The following is an 18549-nucleotide window of genomic DNA, read 5'->3' as shown; positions in this document are numbered from 1 at the left end:
CCAACATGGAAAGGCTGTCAGAAGTTGAATATGGGGGCCCCTAGCAGGGCCCCCTTTCCCTAAAGGCCTCCAGTAGGGGGCTGAGGGGGTACCTATGGTGCCCCCCTTTCAATGATGCCACCTCTCATTACCCTATGGGAGCATATACTACAGTCGTGTATGGCTGTATTACATGTTCTTATAGGGAAATGCAGGATAATGACTGAACAGTGTTCGGTTGCATTCTGATGAGGCTGATGGGACAGTCAACCGGAGGTTCCAGACTCATGACGAGGATGTGGAGTTCAAAATGGCCAGACATGAGACAGCTGTAGCAAGCAGTGGGCATGAGCAGGGTGACAAAGTCCAGAGAATAATAGTATGTTTTCCAGACATCTTTATTTTAAATTCCTTTGCAGTGAAAAAACTTTAGGTTTTAACAAACGCGTTTCGTTCTCTCATGGAGAACTTCATCAGGGCTCATAAGGGCAATAACCCTCACAAAACAGGTACAGGACTATAAATGTTGGGTACAATTATAAATTGGTGCTGTGATACGGACTGTTAGGAGGCCTAATCAAGGTCGGTATCTCTAATTCAGGCACAAGTTCATAAGTACACAAAAGTAGAATTATAAGGTTGCGCTACAGACCAGCATGCAATGGGAACTGTGTAGCGCAGAAACAAGAACTAACTTCAGGTCTTTAAATCTGTATAATGACAGAGTGGGCATGAAAATAGATCGATCCTCCAGGCAGTAACACCGGGGTCTGAAGGGGAAAACGCCTCAGCTGAATAAGGCCTCTTAATCACTGATCCAAGGATCCGAGGCCTGTAGGAATATATCCAGTTTAACTATTGAAGAACTTACTTTTGATCTGACAGAAACAGTGAATCCAGAAGTATGGGATTTCACTGAAAAAGATATTGGACTAATAAAAGGTGTAGAACCAGTTTGGTAAATGTCTGACCAAAGGCAGTGTTTTCCAGAACACACCTTATCACATGACTCAAGAAACTATTGCAGGAATAACTTTCATTATTTAGGAAATGATACACAGAGGAATTTTAAACTCTCTCGTCGGAGCAGCAGCAACCCCATTGACACACTGACACTGCTTGCATCTCCTATTCCTTCTTAAGGCGTGGGACTCCCTAAAGACCAATATCCAGCAAACTCCATCACTTATGCTGTTTAGAAAGGAGGCAAGAGCATCCTCTTCAAGCAACACGTCATCCATTTGCAACCATCTGATTCGGAACACCATTTGGTCATCCTCTTGTTGTGTCTCCATCCCGTTCGCACCTGCATACCTAGCTCTACTCTCATTTACACCATTTATTCATGTGGCCTTGTGATTTACCTTCCTTTTACACATTGTCCGCAGTCCCTTGGTTGGGAAACACTGAGCAGGTAGAAAGGCTCATATGGAGCCAAGATCTTAATATGTTCATTCTACAAAATGTCCTTTCCTGAAATCAGAGTAATGACCAATGTTGGGCATAATTCCCACTTTGTGTCTCTGGCTTGTACCTTTAATTAATGGGCAATCATGCAGGTACCACAAAATCACTGTCTGCCCTTCATCTACCAAAGCCTGACTTTGTTTCTTGACAATGTAAGGAGATGTTCTCCTAACCTTTACTATAGGCTTGTAAGTGCAGAATGAATAGAACCATCCGTTAAGTATCCCACATTCTACCTCAGTAACGAGGCACTGACCAGCAGGCTGTGATCTGTTTTTTTTTTTTCAAAACAAATAGCTGTGATCTGTTTTTGAGCATTAAATTCCACAAGATTTATTGAGTAATTTCTGAGTATGTGGGTGCAGGAGGTCGAGATGTGACTCTAAAATCACATGTTTACAGCAATGAATAATCATTCACAAACAAATAGTGCTGGCTAAAAGACCAGGGATTCCCTTTTTGGATTCCATGCAGCTAGGAGTTGAGTTACACCTTTGTCAGCACGTGCACATTTCTTTCAACTGCTGGGTTGCGATAGATATCTATTTCAGCTTCTAGCTCTGTAATAGCTGAGTCGGGATAGATGGTTTGGTTTATCGGTGGCCACTGTGGAGCTCTTTCCAGAAGTTGCTGCAGCTTCTGGTACTGACTTTTGGATTTGTAGTTCACCTTCTTCTTTATCCAACCCCAGAGAGCTCGGTTTCCAATAATTCCTTCCTGCAAAAATAAAGAAAATTATGATTTCATAAAAATATGTTTGATTTTCCTTCAAATTGACTTCAGGGCACAATTGATGCATGGTTGTCATGACTATTTCATTTATGTATCAAATAATGCAAATAATATCTGGTCTAAAATTACACAAATGAAAAAAAACTAACTGAGAAAAAACAGGCTCGCCTAGCTGCCAGTTTCTGCAGACATAAGTTTGGAAACATAATATATCCTGTGCCCGCTCCTGTCTATCCAGTACATGTCTCTGGGGGTAAAAATATTAGAAAAAAGTAATCAAAGCACATATTTATTTACAATAAGACAGCAATATTTGTAAAGTGCATTTTAAGGAGTGAGTCAAACCAAAGTAGTCAGTATTTTTTACAGGTTGTTAGTTTTATTGAGGGTTGACTTTCTGGGCTGTTTATTTGAACTCCAGAAGTAATTGCTAAACATTGTTTCTATAACTACAAAACCTTGAATTTTGCTTCACAAAGTAAGGTAAAAGTCAGTGACTAGGCATATTGGTCAGAAAATGTACGATTACTCACCTCAACCCCGAAGGATACAATGAAGAGGATGACCAAGGCGATGAACAAGTAAACCCTCCAAAGAGTGGGAAGACAGACGAGCTGTAAACAAGAGCAATGAATAGCTTTATAATACCTTTGCACCTTGTCATGAACACCCCATTATCTTAATCAGTATCTAATAGCCAGGGTACCATCTATATGAAGCTGTTCCTTTTTAATTTAATCAGTGCCTTGTGTCATGCAAAACAAGAGCATCCTCCTTCAAGTTCAAGGTTATAATGCACCTGGATCAATTCTCAGATGGATTTTGCTGCTTATTAGTGTAAGTTTGGATTGGTTTCTAAGTTTATAAAAAATAAAAAAAATATATGCTTTAAGTGCCATGACAGTCAATCAAATGTTCACTTTTGATTTCTCTCCAAAGTTCTTGGATCTCCTACGTAGAAGAACAGATGTGGGACAACCTCAAATTCAATGATCAATTTACTGTTTAGTCTAGTGAAACGGATCATTCACAAATCCAAGTCAAGGCACAAAGTAGCAAAATAAACTTTAACTATGATAGTTGGCCCCCTAAATGTGGACTGGGAAAAATCCAGACTTTTACTGTCTTTCACGCCCTTCAGCCCATGGGCCCACACCAACTTTGAAGTACCTGGGACTGAATCCAAATCTAGAGGTGACATATTAAGCCAAAAGAGCAGGAGCAGGAACAGGACTGGGGTCAGATGGGGAGGGAGCATGGACTGTCCACCTAATTTTAGCCTCACGTAAATATTAGCTGTGTTCTGAACAGTGTGGTTCCCACTTGCTGAACTCCTGGAGTTCACTAAGAATGTATTGCAAAAGTTGAGCAAATGGTGTGAAGATAAGCCATGTTTGAACACGAGAAAGGGCAATAAAGTGCAGATTAACAGAGACTACATGTCAAATGGCACTTTTTCAATTAACAGGGAACATGAACATCTGCTTTTGATTTCATTTGGCATCGTGATCATCAACCCTTCTGTTGCAATTACTTTGCTGTTTAGGCTGAAACTGTTGTAAAATAGAAGATGGTTCTTTTGCCTTGATCTTTTATAAGGTTTTCTGGGAGAATTCTGGTTCTTAAATGAATAAGTGATTGTCTACTTCTAATCTACCTCAGAGAGTACATTCTTAGTTAATGAACATACACAACAGTGAGGCTTTCTGGGACAACACCAGTCACAGACATGGAGAAGATTTTAACAGTCTAAAGCAATATTTGATAAACATTTGGCTTGAGACTCCATTACTTCCAGAAACTGGGAAATACCATCTCCATTCTTCAAAGCTAAAGAAAGGCGCTGTAAGTATTTCACGAACAAATTTGACGTGTACAATGCATAAATTCGAGTCCTTATTTATTAGAATGCAGACCCAAGCAATGGAACAAATGTAACTCGACACAATCTATTACTTAAAAGATAAAATATGTAGGAAATCTAGGCAGAATGTTACCTTACTTCAAGATGATGACGGAAGATCCAGATAGAGTGGATCTTGATGAAGGAAAGGAAAGAAATCTTGCTTGGGAAGGGTATGTAGGGTATGTAGGGCGGGGCATTGACATTGCAAAAGTAATAGGGGGAGGAGGGCAGACGACAAGTTAATGTTCGCTACATCCCTAGAGTAAGAAGGTACTACTCCAACGCTCTCTAATGGCGACCCAATGACCTTTGCGCTGTCCCTGATATTTGAGGGTCTTCATCAGGCAATGCAGTAGGGTCCTCCTGTTTAACATTTCTGTATTAATGATTATTATTAGATATTTGGCTTGAGACTCCATTACTCCCAGCAACTGGGAAATACCCCCTCACTTCTGCAAAGCCAAAGAACGGGACTGTAAGTATTTCACTAACAAATGTGTTGTATTTACTGAATAAATTGCAGTGCTTATTATTCAGAATGCAGATCCAAGCAAAGACAGAAATGTAACTTGACACAATCCATTACTTAAAAGAAAAAATATATAGAAGATTTAGGGAAAATGTTACCTTAGCTCAAGATACAGAAGGAAGATCCCTGATGGGCACAAAGAAATATATAAAGGAGGTGGGTTTATTCCTCTTTCATAGTAGAGGCAGTAGACCTTGATGAAGGAAAGAGCTCTTGCTTGGGAAGGGAGCAATGTGTAGGGTAGGACATTGAAATTGCAAAAGCAAGTAACAGGGCGAGGAGGGCAGATGAGAAGGTTATGTTAGCTACGCCCCAGTGAAAGAAGCTGCTTCTCCGAAGCTCTCTCATGGAGGCCCAAAGACTTTGGTGCTGACTGAGGGTCTTTCTAAGGGAGTGCATTAGGGTTCCCCTATTTAACATTTCTGTAAGTCATTATTACATTCAGTGGGATGTAGTCAATTTTCCTGCAAGATTCAAGAAAGTAAACTGAATGGAATCCAAGGGGACCTGTACCTGTGTTACAATGTAATATGCTTCGAAGTCACCAAAAAGCAGGAAAATAAGCAGTGTGGTCAGTCCAATCAGTAGCAGCGTGAATAGATCTAAAACAATGAAAAACAAGCATCAAAGAATCATTCAGACTGAATCTTTAAAACACATGATTTCTGCATTGCGGGGTCCATAACAAAGCATTATTGCCACCTTTAGGAGAACCAAGTGCAAATCTCAAACTGAAAGGTCCAAGAAAATATTATTTAGTCTTATCTTGTCTAGAACCCATTTACAGTTTTTTCCCAGATATGAAACCCTGGCTGCGCTGGCTCAGTGTTCTATGTGCCTGCAGTCTCTAAAGTCAACTCATTTAACCTGGTATTTGACTTTCAGGTAATGCAGCTCAGACACAACAAGCAAGGTTCTCCCCATTTTGTTTCTGAGCTGCACTGTCTAAAATAATACTCTAACTCCCAAAAATATTGAGTGAGATGAATGGACATTACATGCTGCAGGCACATAAAAACAGGAGCTGTGCTCTGCGCTGAGCCAGGGGAGACCATCATGAGATGGCTGTGATGGTGCCATGTGGGGTAGAATACACCAGGAGGCATGAGACTCTGGGCCTCTGATACGCATTGCACACAGCGCAGGAGCAGGGACAGGGAGCACAGGTTTCTTTCTTGTGTGCACCCAGGTAGTTCTAACTCTGCCCAGTCATGCTCTTACCCTTATTCCCTGTGATCCACGTGAATGTTGGATTCTCAATTATGCCATCATGGAAGGTGACAATTTTAGTTTCTCCTCCTTCTCTCCTTTGGTGTTTACCAGTTACTTCATTGGCAAACACTACATTCCTCCCTAACCATAAAAGAAAAGAGAACAACAACAAAAACAAAGTCCCAAAACAAAACCAGATAGCAAAATGGACACAGTATGGAACACAAACACACATCCTTCATCAGGTGTATCGCCAGCTGATTGGAACGTTAACATCATGAAGTGTACAGGACAGTCTCATCATGAGCTGCCACTAGTATGCTGTCACACCACATGGTCTCTCAGTCTCATTGACAGTGCTGAAATTTGCTGAAGGAGATACCTGGTCTGGCCTTCTTGACCACTAAAGCCATCAGTGGAGAAGTGTGGCTCAATGGTTAGAGCGGCAGACCCTGATGCAGAGGTCTAGCCCGGGACCAGGGTTCAATTCCCGCCTCGGCGGGCCTTGGGCTCAATTTCCTCGGACCTGACAATTGTCGCATCGGTGCCTATTCTAATCATGGGCCCCACGCTGCAACTCTGGGCAATAGCCTGCTTAACCTCCACACCAGCCCCAACAGCGCTAGGATGCCTGGCCTCCACCCTGGGGGTGCCCAGGAGTGGACACTTCACAGGGAAAGCCAGGATGGGTTCCTCAGCGGTATGAGTAATAGCGCCAGGAAACCTTGACATTTACATTTACATTTACATCAGTGGTGCCTGATCCCCTCATCTTGTGTTAGTCTGAGCTGTGGTGGCTTTCTAGACTGGCACCAGCATCTCATGTGCTGCCGAAGTTTCACTGTGACTTCCCCTCAGATCGGTGTCTGTCAACTCCTCTTCTTGTCCCTCTGGCATGTCGACACCCTGCTCTTCACCTCCAACCTCTGGAATTGGCATTTTATGGAATTTCTTGAAATGCAATATACTACGGGTAACCTCTTCATCGCTCCACCTGGCAGTGCTCTTGGTCAAGTGCCTCTGAATGACCACCCATGAGTATTGCTCAAATGGGAGCCTGAACTTGCTTTTAGATAATTTATCTTTAATTAGCACATAGTGCATGTTTTATGTTTTGGCATGTCTTTGGGGGCTGGCTCTTTCATTAGTTGCCTTCAGCCGCTGTAGAGTTTGCTGGTCATCCATCTGTGGGGGATTTCCACTGAGAGTGGTGTACAATAGAATGATTGACTACCTGTCCCATACTAAGGTGATCCAAAGCTCCCTGAGATGTTGTGCAGATGGGTCGGCTGGTCCTCTCTTGGTAAAGAGGAGATAGCCTATTCCAGAGGCTGTTGGTTGGCATGGGCCATTGAGATCACTTTATTCATTGTCCTCATGAATCTCTCAATCTTCCCAATAGCTTGGGGCCATCTAGGGGGGACCTTCTTTTGCTCAATGTTCAGTAAGTGACTACTTCCTGACCTTGGAACATTGGGCCATTTTCTGTCTGGGGTACTCGGAGGAGCACCATCATTTTCTCCAATTCAGGAAGGACCTCACATGTTCACTGGGTATTGACAATTTTCACTTACGGGTACTTTGAATAGTCGTCAATGACGACAAGTGTGTATCAGGCATCTGGAAGACATTACAAATCCATGCTCACCCAGACCCATGGGTGCTGGGGTCCATGCTTTGGGATGGTGGGTGGCAAGAAATAAAAATGGCCCCCGCCTCTTGGCACCAGGGAAGGGATCTCACAGTTCGTTCAACAAGCTGATCTATCAGAGGAAACCATACTTTGCTGCAAAGGTGGCTTTTTGTTGTGGCCATCCCCTCGTGACCAGCTTGTGCCAGTTGTATGACACAGGTGGGTAGGCTCATAGAGATGATGATTCAGTGTCCCCACAGAAGGCAGCTGTCTGGGTCAGCCAGCGTTGCATTGCTTACTTGATATAGGGATTCCAGGATTCTACGAGCATCCAGTGTTCGTTGTGCTCAGTGGATCTTTAGCATGTGCCACTGACTTGAGTTGGTGGCCCAGAGGTGCAAATTGTAGGCACTCGTCGGTGGCAGTGGATTGGAATATTGTCTAAGGGTGGTCAGAACTTGTGGAGTTTCACTCTGGGGAATTCCGTGGAGTTGCATAAAAACTCTGTGCCATTCCATGGAGTTCCGCCCACCTCTAATTTCAATTTCTCACCTATTGAATATTTAATCATGGTTTTGTATTTCCCCAGAAAACATTATTCCCTCTGACCTCCTCTCACTTCCTTTTACCCTGCTCTTGTTCATGGTAGTATCAAAGGTGTTTGAAGTCCACTTTACACCCTTTTCTCTCAGACCCCGAAATGTCATCTTCACGGATACCCCTGCATCTGGCCATCATTAAAAAGGTGGTGGCTTCTGGAGTTAAGATGAAAAATAAAATGTGCAAATATAAAAATAAACATAACCAGTTTGCCTCTAAGGAGACAAGAGGGTCTCCCCATCATGGAGAGAAATGTGCCCAGCACAAACTGAAGAAAAGAAAAACAAAACAAAAGAAAACTAAAATTGAAAGCACATTAATCGCCCATGGCCCAAGGATTTTTTAGAAGAGAGAGGTTTCAGTGGGGAGCTGGTTGGCTTCTGTCTGTCGATCCCTGGCTGCTTCCTTGGGATTCTGCCTGCAGATTGTTTTATGGGTGACTTTGATGTGTGACTTTTAGTGTTTTGAACCTCCACAAATTTCCAGGGGCATCCAATCTTTGATGGAAGAGTTGGGACACATGGACTGAAGCCCCTGGCTCAGCAAGGAATTCACCATAGAGGTTTAATCTTGGCACTGGCTAATTGAGGTGCCACTCTGATTAAAACTGTGCCATTCCGGTGATCAGTACGTTTGTAGCTTGTCAGCTGAACATTTGGGGAAAGATTTAATTGCGCATCGTACAGAACTCTGGGGGTGCAGGGCAGACTGATATTAACTGGGCACATCCTTCTGCGTCATCCACCCTTTCTTGCAAACCTTTAATTTGACGTTGTAGTTTCTCCAACTGAGATGAGAGTACTGTCTGTTGTGGAATCAGATCATCCAGTGCCAGCTTGTTAGACGTTACCTTTTATGCCAAATTCTTGTGATCTGCCTTCAATAGATTTAGCCCCATCGATAGCCTGCCAATCTGCATTTCCAGAGCAGTACGGGTGTCCCTTATCTCTTTTAAAATTAAATTCAGCTTGTCGATCTGTCCCTCCCATGCTGTTGGCAGTATTATAGCAGATCCATCACTTTCAGCCGTGCCACGTGGGGTACCCTCTGTGGGATCATTCTGTGCAGCGGGTTCAGCTTTTTAGCCCTGGGGTGACCCATCCGTCCAAGAGGTAAGTGTCTGTCCGTATCACTTGCTCTTATAAGCCGCTTCCATGTGCCAGCAAGATCCCCCTCTTAAATCTTCCTGCAGTGCCTGAGCGCGTAGTCAGATCCCAAGCCCAAACTAATACCAGCCAGATATCAGCTCCAGGTCTTGCCAGTAGTCCCCGGGTCAAGACTGTGCCACCGCCAGATAACAAGTGAATCGTATGCACTCCCATGCGCCACCAAGCCACCCAAAAGGACCCACTCTCCAGTCTCAACTGTAGTTTCTCCCCCTCACCCAGCTGTGTGTAAGCAGTGCCTCTTCACCTCGGTGATCAACAGTATCTCAGGGATGTGCTTGTCTTGCCAGGTGTCCCAGACTTGCAACCTATGTATCTTGATGATTAATCAGAGAGTCCGGAGTCCCAAACCTTGCCCTCCATTTTCAGCATCGCAGGATAACGCAGGCCATTCTCACTCTGTTCCGGGCTCCGCACTTGCACCGAGTCACCTCCGCCATCTTGTGACGCAGCAACCAGACTCAACCTGTCATTCACCCAAGTCCTGCAGCCACAGTTATTCACAGGTTCACTCCAGTTCTCGCTGTTTGCAGATCTGCACCTGATTGTCCACGCTCTACCTCGGCAACAACGCCTGAGTTTCCGATTCCTGCCCCTTAGGTTCGTGCACCTTCCGCAGCGGGCTCCGACACCAAAGCGGCTTCCAGCGCGTCCGGTCCGTGCTCTGCCCATTAGTTCCCGCACCATAAGTGCAGACTATGTCCTTAGAAGGGTTAAGTCTGTGCTTGGGGGCCTCAGCCTCTGCTAGTGTCGGCCAGTACAAGCGGATTCAGTGCGGAGCTGTTCTACCCTGCGTCCGCCATGCTCGGCAGGTAGTCACGCCCCCATGCTGGTTGTTCCTAATAGCGCACTAAGAGTTAAAGATTCATATTCTGCAGGAAGAGAAGCAGCTTTATATGCATGAAAGTGACTAGTGATTGGATATACAGGATTAAACTCCACCCATGAGTAAAATATTTCAAAGGGGTATGCAGCATGTGCATTTACAACAAAAGTTACCGCACCCATCACCTCAGGAAGTTCCTTACTATGAGGTGTTGCGTTAATGGTGTCCTTAAGTTTATTCTTATCACAACAGGTCGTGCTATCATTGTGAAACAGATTCATAATGAGATATAAACCTCATATGAAAATGGGGGATAACTGTTACTAGTCAGGTGCCTGACAAACCCACAGCAGAAAGGAGGTTTCTGTCTGAACTGAAGGAGGAAACCGATATTACAATGGTTGTCTCCGTCATTAGTAATACTAGCAAATTCTTCTGTATGTAATTCAAGATTACTCAAAGATTGTCCCTGAGGCTGGTCATCACTCATAAGTCTGTTGTAATTATATACAAAACTGGGGCCCAAGATTAGGTATTCTAGATCCCCCTGGTAAAATTCCAACCTACCAATTCAAAACAGGAAATCTGGTGCACTGCAGCCCACGGTCCACCTGAGCACGGCTGGAGGATGGTGCATTGTAGGTAACAATCAGTCCAGTGAGACTCACAGAATTATCTCAAACCCCCTCCCTTCTTGCCTCAGGCCTAACTGTCTCAGCACCAAAAGAGCCCTTGTGGGTTTCTTAGGTGGCATCCCACCTGCACATCTTAGTTGAGCAACAGAAGTGTTTTTCCACATGGAGGAAGTTGTTGTCTATCTCTGCACTCAGTAGTTATGGTGTCCAAAAAAGCTGATATCTGTGAGGCTGGCTTTGAGGTGGCTGGCTGAGGCCTTCACTGAGGGTGTTAACAGCTTCTGCTTCCTTGATCCAAGTCCGCCAGGAGGCCAAAGATTTCCTGTATGCCTTACACTTGTTGGTAACCAGCTTAAATGCACACTTTTGATTGTTTTTTAAAGGACAGGCCATACATTCAATATTCTCAAATGGAATAATTAACAAATTATTTTTGTTGCACCTTTGTTTAATTCTTGAAGACATTATAGATCATGTGACTACATATATATAAATGAATATCCTCCAACAAATAACTGCGGAACTATCACAAAATAATTAATCAAATGTTATTGGGTATACACGCACAAACATGTAAAATGCATTGGGATAAACATAAGCAGAAAGTAAAACAATTACATATTTTTGGGTGATATCTCCCACCTAGTAGTAGCCTGGATTTCCACTGGGCGGTAGCTCCCACCTAGTAGTACCCTGGATTTCCACTGGGCGGTAGCTCCCACGTAGCAGACCCCTAGATTTCCACTGGGTGGTAGCTCCCACCTAGTAGTACCCCGGATTTTCACTGGGTGGTAGCTCCCACCTAGTAGTACCCTGGATTTCCACTGGGTGGTAGCTCCCACGTAGCAGTCCCCTGGATTTCCAGTGGGTGGTAGCTCCCACGTAGCAGACCCCTGGATTTCCACTGGCTGGTTGCTCCCACCTAGTAGTACTCTGGATTTCCACTGGGTGGTAGCTCCCACGGAGCAGACCCCTGGATTTCCACTGGGTGGTAGCTCCCACCTAGTACTACACTGGATTTCCACCCAATGTACAGTGAGCCCCATGATCTCGAGAGTCTACTGAGAATTATAGGTCACCGCCTGTCCACAAGCAAAGAGAGCGGTAAGGCTTGTTTGCAACCGGACATGGAATCAGGCACCAATTCGGAGCAGACATAGTACATAATGAGACTCCTGCTAGGACATCACCCCTCAAACGACTGTCAGCAATCACTGCCATGCAGCCCTTGTGTATGCATTTGAAAATGACTCATACACTGAAAATGTGCACTTACAGTTTGTATACATAGGCTTTCTGAAGGGCTTCCCTTTGGCGAACATAAACGCTGCAATGATCAGGGTTCCCTCATACAGTGGATATATAGTGGTGCCTTCATAGGTCTGAAACCTTGTCCTTGTCATGTTCAGGTTTCCAGTTAGACAAGCACTGCACAGAAATAAATAAGATTATTATTTTTCCATTGCTGATCAGATGTATGAAGCCAAGTTTGCACCTGGAAAGCTAGAAAAGGCTTGAAAAAATACTCACTGTGCTATTGTTTTTGAAACATAAAATGAATATAGATTACAAGGAAGTAATTCACCTAAGAGTATTTAAAGTGAAGTACTTGAGGCAAAAAGGGCATATATCGGTAGGAGTCTGTACCTAATGAAGCATATTCTGAAAAGGGTAAATATAGGAAAGGATGCAAATACTAATAGGATCATTTACTGATGGGAGAATATACCAAAAGAGTCATAAAGCAGAAAGGGAATATACTGATAGGAGCATATACTGAAAGAGGGATATAGCATAAAGGAATTATACAGCTAGAAGCATATACCGAAAGAGGCATATAGGTAAAGGAGCATATGCTGATAGGAGCATATACCGAAAGAGCCATATAGCAGAAAGAGAATATACTGATAGGAGCATACACTGCAAGAGGCATGTCGTAAAAGAGGCATAGACTGATAGGAGCATACACTGAAAAAGGCATTGAGCAAAAAGGGAATACACTGATAGGAGCATATACTGAAGGAGGCATATAGCAGAAAGAGAATATACCAATGGGAGCTTATACTGATAGGAGCATATACAAAGTGGGCATACTGAAAGGGGAAAATACCGATAGGAACATTTAATGAAAGAGGCATATAGCTAAAGACGCATATACCAACACAAGCATACACTTAAAGAGGCATGTAGCAAAAGGGTCATACACCAATAGGAGCATATACAAAAATACCAATAGTAGCATATACTGAAAGAGGCATATAGTGAAAGAAGAAATGGCATTACAAAAGGAAGATTGGGGGATTGCCATGGATGAAGACTTGGTTATGAGCAAGGCAATGATGGACTCAGGAAGTGCATCAGAATGTTCGGGTAGAGAAGTATCGGGCTTGAAGGAGTAATTAGGTATGTGTGATGATAAGGAATTGTATAATTCCATCTATGGGTGCCCGGCATTGCATTATTCAACTGGCACATGAGGCCATCCTGGTAGGAACATGATCAAGAGGAGGATAAGACAGGCATATTGGTGGCCAAAATTTGACAGTATGGTGGAAGCGGAGGTGAAACATTGTTATGCTTGTGCTAACAGTGATATGGTAAGGACTGTCAAAAGACCATGGGAAAGATTGGCAATAGATTTTCTTGGTCTAATAAGCAAACTAGGGAGTGAGTATAGATTAATGATAGTACTTGTAGATTATCATACTAAGTGGTTTGTAATCAAGACAGTACACCATATTGATACATGAAGTGGGATAGATTTTCTTGAAGAAGTTTTTCTAGAAGTGGGTGTACCAAAAACCATTGTCTCAGATAATGGGGTGCAATTTATATCACGTGAAATGAAGAATTGTATGGTAAAAGGGGGTAGCTTCCTTCAGGCCGCAAGTTAACAGGAAGGTGGAGAGAGTCAATCATTTGATTATGGATAATTTGTAGAGGTCATTGGCCAATTGGTTGCATTGGAGGAAGGAGTTGAGGAAGTTAGTGTAGGCACATGGAACCACTCCCCTTTCTGTGACTTGAATGTCCACCTTTGTTTCTTTAAAAGGAAGAGAAGTAGGTAGGAAGGAGAATCTTGCTTGGTTAGATGACAAAGATTGAATGTGGGTTGATCATGAGGCAATACAATCTGAAGTTACAGTAAAACAGAAATGTGAGGAGGAATACTATAATTTAAAAAAAAGGAGTAAGAGAACCTTACATTGAAGTGGGTGTCTGGGTTGTGACGAAAAAAGGTGGGATAGTAAGGAAAGCTGACTGTAGGAAGGTAGATCCCTGACTATGGTTGCCCCCAACTTTTTGCCTGGTGTTTTGCTGGTTTTCTGACTTAGTTGACCTGGGGCCCTGCTATTCAGGACCCCAGGCCTACTGCTCTCTCTGTAAAATGGATTCCATGTACCTTAGGTACATATCTAAATTGGATACTGAGTCACCTTATCAGTCCCTGTACAGTGTACCTTAGGTACCCAGGGCATAGGTGTACCCAGGGCCTACCAGGGGCTGCAGCATGTATTATGCCACCCCTGGCTGGCCATCCAAATCTGACACAACTGGCTGCTTGACAGCTGGGGCAAGGTGGTGTAATCACCCTTTGCTTTAGATATAGTATACCTATATCTAACCCTAAAATGGACACACAGATCTCCTATCAGTCACTCCTATGGCAGGCCTTAACAATCCTGAAGGCAGAGTGCTTGGAATCGTGTGAGATGGTGCTCTGGCATGAGCTGAGCCTGTCTGCGGCTTTCGGGATCCATCCCTTAGCCGTTTCCATGATATCGCATACCATATACTCTTAAGTGCATTATAATCCTCGCGGTTATATGCCAACTCTGGTATCGCTTTATCAAAACATGTCGAGTAAGGTGTCATACGAATTTGAATACTAACCCCTCGCCAATTCTGGCGACGGGGTTAGCATTCCACCCTTCTAGAGGGACACGACATGTATGTAACCCCTAACCCCGGTTAAAGTCAGACAGAGCCTTAGCATCCACAAAATGGATGCTGCCACCGAGACACAAGTCTGCCCTCCTGCTGCTGGGAGTCCTCCCAGAGCAGGAGATAAGGACAAAGGGTTTCCTGCCAGGGGCGGTGCCAGCACCGTCCCAGACAGGATTTTGTGTATTGTAGGTAGGCAGGGCTTCAGAGGAAGGTGACTGCACGTGGCACCCTGGTGCTCACTGTGCATAGGCTGGCTTAAACCAGTTCCAGGGACACTCCAGACCCTGTGCTGGGGAAAAGCCCGCCAAGGAAGTGGGTGTAACCACCCCCCTCCTGGTCCCACCCCTAGGGCAGGACTTAGTCGCGTGCCAGCCCCCTTTTTCAAGATAAAGGTAGAGACTGGCCCCCTTCCAAATCAGATCATCTTTGGAATCAAGATACCACTTTCCACGAAAGGACTTCACGATTTCTTCCTCAAGATTCTCCCTTGTGGCTAAGGAGTAGTCACCCTGCATCCGCAGGCACCATCTAAGAACACTGCGGTCTGCTGCACGTCCTTCCTCCGGAATCCGACTGCCCAGCTCGACGAGACCCGGCTTCCCTGGCACCTCTGACCTCTACCCACCTCTACAGCACAGCTGAGAACCGTGGGTGCGACGAGACCTCGAGGGACCGGCCATCGCCAAGACTGCACGACTTCTGCACAACAAGCCCACCAAGTAATTTCCTGGTGAGTGCTTTGGGGTCCGAGAAGCCCCCACCCTGAGCAGCTCCAGCACCGAAGAGCAGCCCCCCAGCATCTCCACGATCGGCGTGGGGCCCTTCTGCTTTCTGCTGCTCACCGCGTTGTTTGGCTACTAGCCCGCTGGCTTGTGGCCTTCCGAACGACGCCCGACGACAACACTGCTGCTGGTCTGGTTGCTCCAGACTGGCCCTTGCTTCCCTCCATCGGAGAAGTACCCTGGACCCTCCTGGTCCGGCTAAGACGCCATTTTAGGTCCACCACGTGGGCCTTGCATTTGCCAAGACTTGTTGCCCAATCCTGGGTCCAGCGACGTCGACAGCAAGAACCTTCGTGGGACAGCTCGCACCTCCATCCTGGTCGCCGACAACGCCTCCTGGTCCGAGAGACTGCAGAGCCCAGCAGCGCCCACTCACCTGACTGCGGTGACTTCGCCCGGTGCCATCCTGGTGCCCACTCCATCACTTGCTAGTGATTCAAGAACTTGGTCCCCTCTGCTTTCAGGTTTCCTTCTTCCTTGATCCAGGCTTGGATCCATCGAACTTTCCTTCACTGGTCGCCTGCCAGCAACTTCCTTCTTCCAGGCTCCTGGTCCGGCAACGAGATTCCCGACGTCTTTTCAGACCTATGCAGCTGCAGCCCCTGGGCTAGGTAACTTCGGCACTTCGGTGTCCCAGCATAGCCTCACTATCCAAGGGTCAGGATCCACTGTCGTTTTCTCCCTACCAGGTCGGGTTCGCCCGTGAACACTAACTTTGCCTTTACTAGCTTCCATAGACTTTGTCCCGCATCCCGCGTGAGAGTGCACACTCTGCACCCGAGTCCCCTAGGTCTCCTAGAAGTAATCTAACGATTCTATAGTCAAGTCCTAGCGATTCCAAAGCCTATTAGTACTGTACTTACCCGCTAGTAATTTCGCATTCCACTTTTAAAGTATATGGTTTTTCGTGCCCCTCGGGCATTTGTGTATAACGTGCTAACTTAAGTATTTTCATAAGAGTTTTGTTGTGTGCTTAGCACCCTGTCCTCATAAAGAGTACAGGGTTGTTGTGATTCTAATAAATACATTGTTTATTTTCATAACACTTGTGTGGTGTCCTTTCACTGGGTGTTCAAGGGGTAATGTGATGGTAAAACAGCTGGCTTAACACACCCTCTAGAGTCTTAGCCTTAGACTGCTCGTATCCATGCTACTAGGATAGCTGGTCTATAATGTTGACTTACAACCAATCATCAATAAGGGTTGTTTGGACTGATATATAGTGATCACTAGAATAGTGAACACTGCACATCAGGCCAACTTCTCACATTGGTGGCAGCGGTGGGATTTGAGCTTGCTGTTGTTTTACCACACATGCCCTAAGAATATCTTGTGAAAGATCACATAAGTACTAAAGGTACATATAACTTAGCTTAGAATACTCTGAGTTCTACTGAACCAGCTGTTGTAGCTCCTAGGGCCTAGCACACCCTAAACTACAACTCTAGCAAGGGATCAGTAGGCAAACATATAGTGTAGGTAAGTGCACCACTTACACCTCACTAGAAAAGCATGTCTACCCAGGGAGATTCTACTGAGACTCCCCTGGTCAGTGTTGACCCTCCACAGGTCACTTCAAGATATGCAGCTCTCAGTTTCCAGGAGATGAGACAGATCTGTGTCTCCAGAAAACTGAAGCAGGGGTCTAACCCCACCATTCCCTTTCTGATAGGTCTCTTAGAGACATATGATGCCAGAAAGCTACAGTTACATGAGAACATGCCAGCCTTAGAGGGAACCTCTGGGGATCCAGATCTCCCCAACATTGCTACTGCAGTTGAGGAGGAGGATCAAGAGGAACTCTCTGGGGATGAGGTAGACAAAGGTCTTGAGGTAGTCAGAAGGCTAACCAGGGCCAACTTAGACTTACTTGGGCTAGGATCTGGGGGACCCCCAGTACTAACCCGAAGTGGGCCTAACCTTGGAGTTAGGAGAGATAGATCTCTTTCTAGGGACTCCAATAGATCTCTGCACTCTAATGCCTCTTCTCAGGGGAGAAGGAATCCTCCACAGAGGAGATTTACTTCCCCTCAGAGAAGGGAGCATGAAGCTAGGATGAGACAAGCTGAACTGAGGATTGAAAGGGAAGAAATTGCCCTGGCCAAAGAGAAGCTTGCCCTGGCAAGAGAGCAGCAGATGAGTGGGCTAGCTCCCACTGGTGGCAGCAATCTCCCAAGAGATAGAGAGAAGGGTTTAGATACTAAACACCTGACTAAGATAGTGCCCCCCTTTAAGCAAGGGGATGATATCCAGAAATGGATGGCTGCTCTGGAGAGGGCCTGCACTGTGCAGTGCATTCCCCAGAGTCAGTGGGCAGCTATACTGTGGCTCTCCTTTGATGGTAAAGGTAGAGACAAGCTCCTCACTACAAGAGTGGAGGATGCTAATGATTACCAGGTCCTGAAAAATGCACTGGTTGATGGGTTTGGCTTAACCACTGAGCAGTACAGGTTGCTGTTCAGAGACACCCAGAAAACTCAGTCTCAGGACTGGTCTGACTTTGTTGATTGTGCCACTAAGGCTTTGGAAGGCTGGCTACTGGGTAGCAAGGTTACTGACTTCACAGGATTGTATAATCTTATTATGAGAGAGCAAGTCTTAAATAATTGTCAGAACCAGTTATTACACCAGCACCTGGTAGACTCTGATCTGACCTCTCCACAAGAATTGGGTAAGAGGGCAGACAAGTGGGTCAGAACCAGGATTAGGCCCAAGAACCAAGGTGGTGACCAGAAAAAGGAATCAACCAAGCCTCAAGAGAAGGGTGGGAATAAATCTTCAGATCAAACCACACCAGGGCCCCAAAAATCCTCTGAGGGGGGTGGGTCCCAGAATCCTTCCAATGTCCAGAAGAAACCTTATTGTTATCCCTGTAAACAGGTGGGTCATTTGAAAACTGACAGCAGTTGCCCAAAGAATAACAATAAGGAGAACATACCCCCAAGTAACATTCCCAAACCTCCTGTTACTACTAGTAGTAATCCCCCAGGTGGTGGGAGTGCCCCCAAGAATTTGGGTGCATTTACTTTGGGAGTTCCTGGGGACTCTGGCCTAACCAGGTCCCCAAACTTAGATACTCTTGTCTGTGAGACTGGCATGGGGTTTGCCAACTTCACAACTTGTCCCAACACTTT

The 18549-nt window shown here is 45.2% G+C and overlaps 1 protein-coding gene across 3 annotated transcripts in view; it reads right to left on the bottom strand.

The window, feature by feature from the left end:
* Positions 1 to 361: 361 nt before the first annotated feature.
* Positions 362 to 18549, bottom strand: part of LOC144791850 (putative cation-transporting ATPase 13A4) — a 395602-nt gene continuing 377414 nt past the window's right edge. For all 3 annotated transcript variants that reach the window (XR_013602482.1, XM_078666633.1, XM_078666634.1), the window contains 4 exons: positions 11962 to 12113; positions 5127 to 5215; positions 2712 to 2792; positions 362 to 2163 (listed from right to left, as the gene is read on the bottom strand). Coding sequence is in view for 2 of the 3 variants with exons in the window: in XM_078666633.1 (XP_078522759.1) it covers positions 1933 to 2163; positions 2712 to 2792; positions 5127 to 5215; positions 11962 to 12113 (553 nt within the window). In the remaining variant the exon portion in view is untranslated. The remainder of the gene's footprint in view (positions 2164 to 2711; positions 2793 to 5126; positions 5216 to 11961; positions 12114 to 18549) is intronic.

The sequence above is a fragment of the Lissotriton helveticus genome, chromosome 11, assembly GCF_964261635.1.
Source record: "Lissotriton helveticus chromosome 11, aLisHel1.1, whole genome shotgun sequence".
NCBI classification, from domain to species: Eukaryota; Metazoa; Chordata; class Amphibia; order Caudata; family Salamandridae; genus Lissotriton; species Lissotriton helveticus.
The sequence above is the reverse complement of the archived record's forward strand: the minus strand, read 5'-3'. Positions and strand labels throughout refer to the sequence as shown.